Genomic DNA, 12785 nt, shown 5'->3' on the forward strand with positions numbered 1-12785 from the left:
GATTGCGCTGCCGTGTGGCGCAATTTCACTTTCATGCCTCACCCAGGCAGTCAACCAACCAACCAACCAACCAGCCAGCCAGCCAGTCATCGTATCGAGCAGACCAAAACCAACCAAACCACCACATAACAGCAGCAGGAACAGAAAGCAGGCGACGAGCAATAAACAAGCAACGGGCGCGACTTCACTCAGCCTCAGTTTGTCTTCGTTACCCACTCACCAGTCGAGTGTGCGACCCGACCTGGCATTGACAATGACGCCACCAGCACCAGCTCCAACACCAACACCAACACCAATACCATCGCCATCGCCATCTCCATGAACATCTCCATATCCACCACCACCACCACCACCACCTCCACCATTGCCAACACCAAAATCGTTGGCGTTGTCGACGTCGTCGCACTTGGCCTGCCACTTGTAACACATTCGGTTGGGGCGGTTGACCAGCAGCATGCGGCAAAGGTTTCTCGCTGGTTGGGAGTGTTTGGTTTGCATCTCCATTCGGCGCCCAGCACCGATGATGCAATGCGAAATGCGACCGAAGCCGCATACACAAACACAATCGCATACACACACGAACACACACGAACACACATAGACACACAAACATCAACATCAGCACCAACACAGGGCAGGATACATCAAGCACTCGGGAGAGCTGCACTCCCCATGCTCAGCTGCTGTCTCTCCACCAAAGGCGTGCGCTCAGTTCTTACTCGCCTGCCTTTCTGCCCTGCCTAGCTGTTTCCCCAATGTTGCAATGCAGCCTGAGTGCATTTACCTCTGCGGTTTTGGTGGACGTGTGTCTCTGTGTGTGTGTGTGTGTGTGTGTGTGTAGGTATATATATATATGTATGTGTGTCATATTCGTTTATTCTGAGCCACGTGCATGCGGCCAGAGTCGCGGAGTTGCCGTCATAGTCGCCGTCATCGCCAGCTTTGGAATTCGTGTGCGTGGCCTGATTTCGCTGATTGGCCTTGCTTGCGGATTTTCAGTGTCAGCAGCACAGCATCTTTGTTGTTGTTGTTGTTGTTATTGCGAGTATGACGGTTACTCGCGAGTTCACTTGCATATGCAAATACACATGCACATACACGCACATACATACAAACACACACACTTGTATGCGAGGTGCATGACTGTTTGGAGCCGGTGGCAATTCCTTATGCAGATTATGCGCTCTGACCCACATCTGCTGAAAGTGCAGCAGACAGCCAAGTGGGCCTTAATGTACTACATATGTATATACAAGTATGCACATACATACATATATACATATAATATCGTATTTCGCAATTGATGTTACTGGCTTAAAGGGGGACTTTCAGAGACATTTTAGAACTATAAACGACTATAAAAAGTACCATATTTAATTGCTTGGTTAAGCGATATTTATTTTATTTATTATGCCAAGCCAGAAAATTGCTAAAAAATCATTATATGTATACTTCAAGCTTTATTCCATAAGTTCTAGTGCTGAAAAATTTAAATGATTCCGATGGATTTAATCTTTCAGATTTATGTATGGGAGCCAATCATCACTCAAAGAAGATGTTGTCATTACGCAAATATCACTTCTTTAACAACTTATTATAATTTTCGTTTTCGTTCGTAATTCGTATAAACTAACCAAATAGGCATATATAAAATTTACGAATATTTAGCACTTTTTAGATGAAATTACATCTTTATCTGCCATACTACAGAATTTCTTTTTTACAAATAAAAAATTAAATTTAAAAACTACATTTTAAAAGATAAGGCTATTTTCGACTTTAAAAAAAAATTCTTTAACGTGAAATATTGAAAATATTGTACTAAATTGATTCTCATAATAAATTCGTTGGGTTTTGAATACAATATCTAAATTAAAAACCATCCAACCGAATATGCTGTAACATCGAATTGAGATTTCTGTGGCATCTCTCTATTAGGTATCAGTTTTGGGAGAACAATCAATACTGCTGCTTATAAATTATAAATAAAATAAATCATAATATAAAAAAAATTATGAAAATATTGTGCATACTAAATTTGTTGGCATTGTAAATTAGCTAGAACTATATTTAATAAAATATGTTTACAAATACAATATCCAAATTAAAAACTAACCAACCGAGTAACAACCTCGAATTTAGATTTTTGTGTCATCTCTTTATTAGGGATCGGCTCAGTTTTGGGAGAACAATCAATACTACTGGTTGTAAATAAATCAAGGGGGAAGTGGGAAGATTTTTAACGTAATCACAGCAAAGTTGTTCATGAAGTCCAGTCCCTTACATATATGTATCATTAGCGACTAACTTAGGATTAAAATCCAAAACTCATAATGAGTGCTGAGCCTTTTTCACACTAACAACCATTCTGATTAGTTTAGATTATTTCAAGATTAAACATAAGTCGAGCTTTATTTATTTGTAGAAAGTTATAATTGGGATCATTGCAGGATTATCCCCCAAAAACATTGGGTTTATTTATGAATAATCAGCTGTAAAGTAATCTAGAGAATATATACAGAGTTGGCTAATTAAATCCACATGGTGCTGTCAATAGATTCTAAAACAGCTGTAATTTTGTATTGAGATATTATCGATTCTGTCTTCAAAGCAAGATTTTGGCTTACAACTCAGTGCAGGAAAGTTTTCAGTTTCAATTTCAAAAACACTGCAAAAATGTTTGTTAATAACAAACTCAAACAATTTTATTTGATGTTTTCTCAATTAAGCCTCAGCTCAATGTCGGTTACAAATATGAAACTAAAAGTTTCTATCAGAGTATGAACATAAAATGAACACTATATTCACTAACTATACTAAAACACCATCTAGACAAAACTCTATACCGTTGAACTGTTAAAAAATCACATGATTTTATTAAATTGTGTATGATTAATAGAAAAAGAAAGAGAATTATAGTTATTGGTTATTTGTTTCTATTTACTTGATATGTTTTTATTTATTAGGAACTTAAAAAGTCATTTGTAATTACTACTATTTATTTCAAATAAACTTTTGATGAAAATGCTATTGTGTGAATCGTGTCTGCAACAGAGCCGAATTGACGGCCTCTTTGTCCATATAATGGTTCGCATGTTTCTGTTCGCAAACGCCATGAGATCTCCGATAGCCCTTGCGACAAACGCATTTCGGATTATAGCAGTATCTTTCTGCAGGACAGTATCGGCCTGCCGGACACTTTATGCGCAAACAGCTTACTTCCTCGTTGGCCTCGCAATTCACGCCCATTACTTTATAGTACTCTGGGAAAACGAATTTGAAATATATGCCCTCATTTATGAAATATATGCCATCGCAATCACCATTGTTTGTGGAGCGGACTTGGCCGACACCAACCAGACCTACGAATAAGACAAGACTCCAGGTGTGCATTGCGTTCTAAACTGGCTTTCGGAATTTTCATTGTACATATTTGTGTAAATATTAATTTGAATTTTAAGACTTCGGTGTGACCAATTGCTAATCAATTAAATGCAATATATGGTAAGAAATATTTCTTAAAGTATACAGTGGATAAAGTTAGTGAAAACTGAAGCACAATTGTATAATTGTTCAGGTTCCCCAATAATCCCTTTGAGGACTGCAATAAACATGCGAAAACTTTCCAAATATTTTATATTAGAATAGTTTCAAGACAGGTGTTTTAAGAATGTCCGATTTCCCTTCCGTTAGCGGTGTATGTCCCGACTCATAGCATATAATGTACAGTATATAAAAATGAAGTAGCTTTAGTTTCAGAATTCTGAATAAGAATTCTTGATTCAAATTTATTAAAATAATTAAAAGGTATAATACTTACAATATGTAATTAAATCGCATAATATGTTGAGTTGATGCTACGAAATTCATGTTCCTACAACAAATACAATAAGCTAGGAATTTTGTTTTTATGATCGATTTAAAATTGTGGGCTTTATGGAAAAACTGAGGTCTCCTCACACAAACAAACAAACTATTTAGTTTTAACAGAAGCTAGAGACCATGTTGCAGTTAGGTTTTATACATCCTGATATCTTTGTTAAACAGACAGACGCCGAGATACACAGACATACATATATAGAGAATTCTTGCATCTTGCATTATTTCGCATAGAAATCCTAACAAACATGACAAAATTTTGGAGAAATTTTTAAGACATGAATTAGTAGAAAAGGCAACGCAGCTCCGCTAATTGATTCCATGTATATATGTATATATGCACATACATATGTATGCGTATGACAGAAAGAGAACTGTTCATACATCGAGCTACATTTTGAGTATAGTTTTTAAGTGAATTTTAAGGGTTAAGCTCATTTGCATTTTTGTAAACTAAAATGCGTCGGATTTTAGTTGTCGAGGATAGGCGCAGACACATTCAATAGTATAATCATAAAGTGTAAGAAGGATGTTGTTTTATTGGCTAAAGTTGTTTGTAGTATAAATTGTTAAACAACACGATTTTGTTGTTTACTTAATAAAGTTTACAAATATTCAAACAACGGTGACGGGCAAAGAAAGCCATGCCGATTATTGAGGTATAAAAGGGAAAAAGAGAGCGACAGTTGCGTTTTGAAGCTCTCGCACTAAACGAGGCGCTCACGAGACCACAGGACGCACACACACACACACATACACAGACAACTACATACATATATAAAAACAAATGTAGTTACGCGTTGGAAAGCCGGCTGGGAGCCTCGGCACGAAGCTTTCGTCTCGTGTGTGCATACAGCGAGCCCGAAGGAGAAGTTGGAGTGAATGCCACGGCGACGGGTCAGTAGCAAATTTGCGCCACACGCCGTTAGGTGGCCTGTCGTGGATGCGGCAGCATCACACACTCACACACACGCGCACACACACATACACACACAAAAACAGGCAGGCAGGCAGAGGGTGAGGCTGAGGCAGAGGAGCAAAAAGTGCGCTGGTGTGGGTGTGCTAGTAGTTTGGTGCATGCAGACAAAATAACGGAGCTGGGGCTGCAGCAGCAGCAGCAGTCGCCGCGACGCCAGCGACGTCAACGCAGGCATTGCAACGGCAGCCACCTACCAACGGCCAACTTACCGACAACAACCATCTGCCTACAGTTCTTGTTGTTGTTTTTCTTTCTTTCGCGACCCAAAAGGCAGCACACAACGTCCTCCAGGTCTAGGTATGTACAAGAATATACATATGTGTGCATGTGGGTGTATGGTCGGCGTGTGCCAGTGTGCGTGTGTATGTGTGGCACGTAGTAAAAATGAAAAATAATCCAAAAAAAGAAAAAAATGTTAAGAGCAACACTGCAATTGGTTGCACTTTCACACTGCAGCCGATCGGCTGCGGTCGGCACAAGCGTCGGCGTCGGCGTCGACGTCGGCTTCAGCGTCAGCTTTTCTTTGTGCAGGCGCGGCGTCTTTGTGGCGGCAGCTTGCGTTTTTATTGTGTCACAAAAATCGCGCGCGTCGTCAAAGGAAAAACAAAAATGGTGATATAAAAATAAAAGCATTGCGAAAGGGCAATAGAAAGAAATAAAATCAACAAACAACAACAAAGTGAAAGCATTGCTGTTACGAAAACTTACCGCTAAACGAAAATGCCGTTATGGTTGCCATTGGCGCTATTGGTGTCGCTGCGCCGGCTGCCAGTAAACGAGGTGCGTGTGTTTGTGTGTGCGCCGCCAATGTTGCCTCTCACAAGCCCAATTAATCAAGAAACTTATTTACATACGTACATATTGTATGTACGTACGTACACATGCTACGTACTTAGTGAAAATCGATATGGCAAAAGCTGGCTTGGCTCACCGACTAATCAGCTGCAACATCGCTATAAGCTGTCCTTCGCATTTCACAATTCAATTTTTCGCATTTTCATTTGAGTTTTTCCCTTCTCTGACATTTTAGCAACACTAGCCGTCTGATGTGCATACTTGTATTCCAAAAACAAACATACATACAGACACACACACACACTTACATACATGCGACAACCCTAACCTAATCGCCGCGTGCCGACGTAGTAAGTTTTCCAAAAGTACCGAGCAACTGGCCACGGTTCGGCTGATTCTTGCACAGAGCGCAGGTTTGCCGCTCTTTTTTCTACTCACAGGGTGGACGACGGCACGTATACGTTATATTCTAATAGCGAGCAGTGTTGTGTGTGTTGCTCTGTCTCTGTGTGTTTGTCTGTATGTGTGCGATTGTGCATTTGTGTGCCAATAACAACAGCAACAACAGCAACTGCAACAGCAGTATATTGTTTTCACTTTTCATGCAATAGGCGTATTGCACTAAGTTTAAATGATAAGCGCTTTTCCTTTGCGATAAGAATAACACAAAACAAAGATATAACAAATAGAGCAAAAATCTACAAATATGATCACTGGTTTTAAAAGTATAATCAAAAAAAAAAAAAAAAAAAGATTGTTGAAGAATAATCTACATATGCTATATGTATTTTGGAACTTTAACAAATGGTCAACCTCTAAGTACTTGATAAAACATGTTTCCCATTAAACTAAATATTAACCAATTATTTATATATTTTTCAATTTTTCCCATAATAGGCATTGCATTTTTTAAATGAATGCATTTCTGACTAGGGTCGAGAAAACAAATCTGATATTAAATACCGTGGCAATAGCCGCACAATCAAATTCGTAGACATTTTCGTCCTTTCGTCCTCCAACGCTTATAAACTTAAATTTCTGTCTTCTTCCTCCCTTAGTGGTTAATTTACTTGGTCTATACCTTTTTAGGATATAGTATGACAGGTTTTTCTTTGGGTTTGATTTTGGTTTTGTCCATTCGGTTTTACAAAATAATGTGAAACAAATAATCAAAACAAAATTAACACAAATACGATTTAAATATTGTCTTTAAAAAAAAAATCTATAAAAAAAAGAGAGATAGGCCGTTATCGTGGTGAAATGCAAAGAAAACTTTTGTTAATTAGAATAATATTTTTAAAATCATGTAAGTTTAAATTTAAATATTCACTACAAATTGTTGGAAAGTAACAATATTATTACACTGTTATCTCGAAAACTGTCTTACTATTGCTGGGAAGATTTCATTTCTTTTCTCATTAATTTATATACAGTATGCATACCTCAAAATTGGAGTACATATGAAGAAAACTTAAATCTTTAGGTTTTGGATGGCTGCGATGAAACTGAAAATTGTTGCCTAATTTCTCCTCATTGAATTAAAACTTTTGGGTGAAAGCTAACACCCGCATTTGATTTGTTGAGCATGTTCTAGAAAAATATGTTATTCCTTCACTTTAATTTTAATTCAAATGAACCTTCAGTTCCCCAGATCCAGGCGCACAGCGAAGTCCCTTTGGCCAGTCAAGAAGTAATAGACGAAACCCATAATGAACTTCACACCATTTGGCAACACCTTCCCCGGCAGCATTCCCGGCCTGCCGCAGTTTACGACGACAACGGCGCCCCTGGTGTCCACCGTGACGGCTGCGGTTGCTGATGTGACGGTTACGGCAACCAATAACCAACAGCAGCAGCAGCAGCAACAGCAAGATGCCGGCGGCAGCAGCAATCGTTACCAACAGCAGGCAACGACCAGCGTGGGCATCGGGCACTTCAATCAGCCAGTCATGTCAGCCATCGCCACCATGCCAGCCACCCAGAGCAGCAGCAGCGGTAACAAGTTTCGCAGCGGTCAGGATGACGCAAGCCAAGCCGACAAATACAACGGCCATCTGTTGACAGTGGCCAGCGGCAATGCGTCGCAGCAGCAACAATATGCGACGCTGCCGAGTGCATCCTTAACCTACGCACAGAATACCACAACAAGTACAGCAGATGCGCTACAGGCCAGTGGATCAGGACAGCAGCAGCAACAACAGCAGCAGCAGCAGCAACAATTGCAACAGCAACAAGTGGCCCCTCAGGAGCTGACACAAGATCTGTGCAATGCTATACTGCAACAACAAGGTGAGTCTAATCTTTATATTTACCTTTAATTTAACATTCTCGAAAAATATTAGACCCGTAGAAACCATTCTATCTTCTTAAAATAAAAAGCTATAATTAGAATGTTAATTGGTCTTGAAAATGAAATCATAACTGAACAAGAAATGGTTTATTTATTTCCCTCGTCACAGCAACGGAAGATATTGTAGTGTTTTATAATTTTATTCAATCAGTTTAAAATATTCCAAAATATTCAAAAATTAAAATAAAAACATAAATTAACTCTTTTGGTCTCATGATTGCCTCAGGGTTTTGTGGTTTTCATCCTTATACTTTCCAAGACATTTAATACACCAACCTGATGAACATACTCTAAAAATTCTCGCTCAAATCAAATTAATTTTTATTATTGAATTGCTTAATAGAATATTATTAACTATTTTACTCTTTACAGTGCTACAAAATACCTCGTGGCAAACGCTTACGCCGGGCACCACAGTCGCCGACTACCTCTCACATCTTCCAGCGAACACGCTCCCTCTGTCATTGCATCACTTCCTTAAGTACTCGGCGGAAACAATCAAAAAGGAGAACCAGCAGAATGTTGTAAGTCTCTCAAAGTTAAACTACCACTAAGGCACAGATTTCTATATCTCTGAATTGAATATTTTCATTTTGTAACAAAGAAAACTTCAGAAGTTTAGTTACTCGTATTGGATGTCCATTATGATTAAATTAGCAATCAATAGATTAACACATAGCTGGGTCTTAACCCAAACTTGCTATTCTTCATTGCGAAGAAACATATATTGTAAGACAATTATGAAAATGTCTGCATATACATTTATTTTATTTATTTATGTATGTAACAAACATTGACTGTCGACATAGGAGAAAGCCAGAAAGGCCTAAGAAGGAGAAATCTTATCAAATTACAATAATATCTAACTAACGTCTCCGACCAGGTAGGGGAATATATAGGATTTATTTACTACATTAGCATCCTATCATAAAGAATATTAATAAATAATCTCAATTGCAAATCTACACAACCCTCAATTGAGAATTAGAAACTTATCGCTTGATTTAAGGGAACAAATCAAGAAGGTATATTTTAATGACAAGTATCAGTTTTTCGTCATTGATTTTAAATACTTTGCCACGTTTACGTTTATATGAGATTGCAGGAAACAATTCAATTCAACAAGAGTTAAATATTTAAATTTCTAGCATGTTAAAGGAGAGTTTTTAATTGCTCATATGTTAGTTGGTTTGTTCTACCAGTAATATTAACTACTCTATTTATTTGTGCAATGTGTTTAGGTGCTGCAGGTACAAACGGGACCAGCCATTGGCATAAACACGATCGGCACCACAACCATTACAATACCTCAGCAGGAGCAGCAGCAGCAACAGCAAATGCAACAGCAAACGCAGCAGCAACAGGCAACACTGCAGGTGCAACAAGTCCAGCAGCAGCAGCAGCAGCAACAGTTGTCTGGGGGTGCAGCTGTTACCGCGACGGTGACGGCCAGTAGTAGCACAGCTGCAGCCACCAGCACCAAGAAGAAGAAGCGCAAGAAGCGACCCAAGGATCGCAAGCCAAAGCTGCGGCCGGGAGAGATACGCCTGGGAACAGCTTTAGATGGCAGTCCGCTTTACATGTGCCCCGAGTGCCATGTGGCCTATCCGGAGCCAGAGCTGCTCGAAGTACATCTGGTGGGTCACAATCTGGAACGGCGTTATGTGTGCGACATCTGTCAGGCATCCCTGAAGCGCAAGGATCATCTAACCCGCCACAAGCAGTCTCACAATCCTGAGCGGCCCTACATCTGTACGGTCTGCCTGAAGGCCTTTAAGCGGAAGGAGCAGCTTAGTCTGCACTTTGTCATACACTCGGGCGAGAAACGGCATCAGTGTCAGGAGTGCGGCAAAGGATTTTATCGCAAGGATCACCTGCGGAAGCACACCCGCTCTCATATTGCCCGTCGCGTCAAGGCCGAGCTGAACAGTCACATACGACGCGAGAACGGCACAAGCATGTTGCAGCCGGTGGTTACAGCCGCCACCATAACGGCGGTGCAGCACGCCAATCAGCAGCAGCAACAGTTACAGCAACAGCAGCAACAACAACAGCAACAACAACAACAACAGCAGCAGCAACAACAGCAGCAGCAACAGCAACAACAACAACAACAGCTGCAACAGCAACATCAACAGCAGCATCATGTTGTCGTCAGCCAGCAACAGACTCAGCAGCAGGTGGCAGGGCAACAGCAGCAAATGCTTAATTAGCCAAATGATTTTTGTAAAGTCAGTTAAAGCAAAATTCAAAAATCAATCGACAGCAGTGCAATTTGCTTCCAGCTTTCGATCAATCAAATCAAATAATCTCGGTCCACGCAATTTAATTGACTCACACAAATCGGATATCCACGACAAATATCATTCACGATACTACCATAGTTCCAACAATAACAAATAGCGAACATCCTCAGCATTGTACAATTATTGTTACGCAACACATTATGGGGCGCCCATTTGAGGCAGACAATGATATGAAAACTAAAAACAAAAAAACTCAAGATTTATTTTTGAAACTAACTTCGTTCTCAATCGAACCGGCAGTATAGTACAATGTTCTGCCAAAATGCAAATCGCTTCCATTATATTTTAGAAAATGTTTGTGTCATCTGACCCTTTAATGGGCGTCCATGTAAAAAGTACATTAAGAGAATTTTGCAGAGAAATCATAATTTTATATGCGATTTGCGTATTTTAGTGAAATGTATTTTTGTACAAAATGATTCTATGTATGTAATATGTACTATATAGTATATGTAATTTTACGAACATCGCAGCAAACTATGTACGAGTATTGAATACAGACACACAAAACCGAAACGCAATTAAGCTGTAGGAATGAATTTATGTATAACTTTTTACTACGCATACAAACATATGTATAATAACAAAAGACGATTTGTAAATATGCAAAGAAACCTTGACTTTTAAAACGAAGCAATATGAGAGACAGGGTGAGTAATCAAATAGCAGAAGTATAATTTTCGAATTAGCTGTTCGTCAGCTCTCCCATAAATACTATAATTAAAAGAGCCTAGATGATGAGTCAGCCATTTTAAATAAAGGAAACACAATTTAAGCTAAGACTATGGCTAATAGAGCTTGTAAAATATTATCAAGAGTAATAACTATTATTTTCAGCAAAATTGTTCTTCGTCGTCAACTCTTATAATTCAATTACAGAGCAAAAGAAATTAAGTCTTGGGGAACAATCTGGTAATATCATTTTTATCTCAAAGGAATCCATCTTCTCCTGCAGCATTTTCAGTTTCTGATAGGTATTTCCCGCAATCATGGAATCGATATGGCTGAAATGTGACATCGGCGAACGGACAAAGTAGCAGCATAAATGGAGCATCTGAAAAATTAAAATGGTTAGATTTTACAACCTTCAGCAATATACAAATTTGACGTTTAACTCACCTGTAGAAGCAACTCATGAAGTGGAAGGAGTTCAACAAACATTCCATCATTATTGAACAGTTTTAATAAAATCGATTTTACAACTGAGAAATTTTCGCAATGGCGACTTTAAGACTTATGTCAAAAAACACATTGAATCCCTGAACATTTATAAAACCATTTTCCACAATTTGATGTTTTCCATTAGTTTTCAGACGCATCAGCTTATACTTACTGATTGGATGGAATTCTTAAAGTAACAGTAGCGGCTTCATAAGAAGGACCGGATGAAAATCATCGGGGTACTCAACAAGCTTGCCCTTTCTATAACTAGCTGTACAACAAATAGAGTTTTATTCCCTGTCGCCAAATTGAAAAGAAGAATACTGAAACCGACTCAATTAATGTACGGCCGAGAACAGCAAATTCTGAGGAATCATTTGTGGTTTATAGTGTACTTTTTGTATGGTATGTTCGACCTTTGTATGTGAGCTAGAGATGAGCATGAGCCGACTATTTTCGGCCCGACACGACAAGGCACGAAATGAAGTTTTAGAAAAACGTACGCTAATACGACCCAACACAAACCTCTTATAGCCATTAAAAGTAAAAATAAAATATATACCCATACTACACATTTTTATTAAGAAAGATTATCTTATCTATGTTTGAGCTAAGAAATAGGGACATACATAGCCAGAGTCCTTACCTGAAGAAAGAATAACAGAAGGGTGCATTTTGGACAAGCCTGACAATGAAATACCCTGTATCCTATTTTATGTAGCCATGGGAGAAGCAAAATAAAGAAAAAAAACCGGCGGCTACAGCATGGGCGACGAGAATTCGCGAATATCTATGCAATTAGGAGCTAAAATAGGGCACACAATAAAATCTTAGTTATCGCATACAAAGTAATACGGTTATTGTGCAATTAGTACAAAAATGCAGGTCGTACAAAGATCAAATATTCAATGTTCCGTTTTAAGCTCGGCTAATATTAATTGAAATGCTTGAAATGAAAAGACAAGTTTATTATTTATGAATATCCTAGTAGCCAAAATTCGTAATTACCGAAGATGCAGTCGAATAAGTACTCGAACTTATCAGAAAAATCAGCCAAAATCTGTTTAAACACGTGCATCTTTCCCAATTGAGCGCTAAATCGAACTGAGATGAAAGCTCTACAAATATCGATATCGATTTTAATCGAACGATTGGGTCTGCGGAAGATCTGTTCTGCTGGCTTCTGTCGGGCAAATTGATTGTTGATTTTTTGACCTTAAATCGCATTTTTACCATCAACCACTCCAATAATAGGAATGCGATGTTTGGATTAGCTATCGGAGGCCTTAAGAGCTGGAGACACCAAGTTCTTCAT

At 38.8% G+C, this 12785-nt stretch overlaps 1 protein-coding gene across 1 annotated transcript; it reads left to right on the plus strand.

Annotated features, from left to right (window-relative positions):
• The first annotated feature begins 7362 nt into the window (after nt 1-7362).
• On the plus strand, nt 7363-10658 carry LOC115622996 (alpha-protein kinase 1). Its single transcript, XM_030517155.1, has 3 exons — nt 7363-7942; nt 8376-8527; nt 9245-10658. Exons 1-3 carry the CDS (start codon nt 7363-7365, stop codon nt 10214-10216), a joined length of 1704 nt encoding a protein of 567 aa, XP_030373015.1. The 3' UTR covers nt 10217-10658.
• Nucleotides 10659-12785: the final 2127 nt, after the last annotated feature.

This window comes from Scaptodrosophila lebanonensis, unplaced genomic scaffold (genome assembly GCF_003285725.1).
Source record: "Scaptodrosophila lebanonensis strain 11010-0011.00,11010-0021.00 unplaced genomic scaffold, SlebRS2 tig00000043-arrow-pilon, whole genome shotgun sequence".
Lineage (NCBI taxonomy): Eukaryota > Metazoa > Arthropoda > Insecta > Diptera > Drosophilidae > Scaptodrosophila > Scaptodrosophila lebanonensis.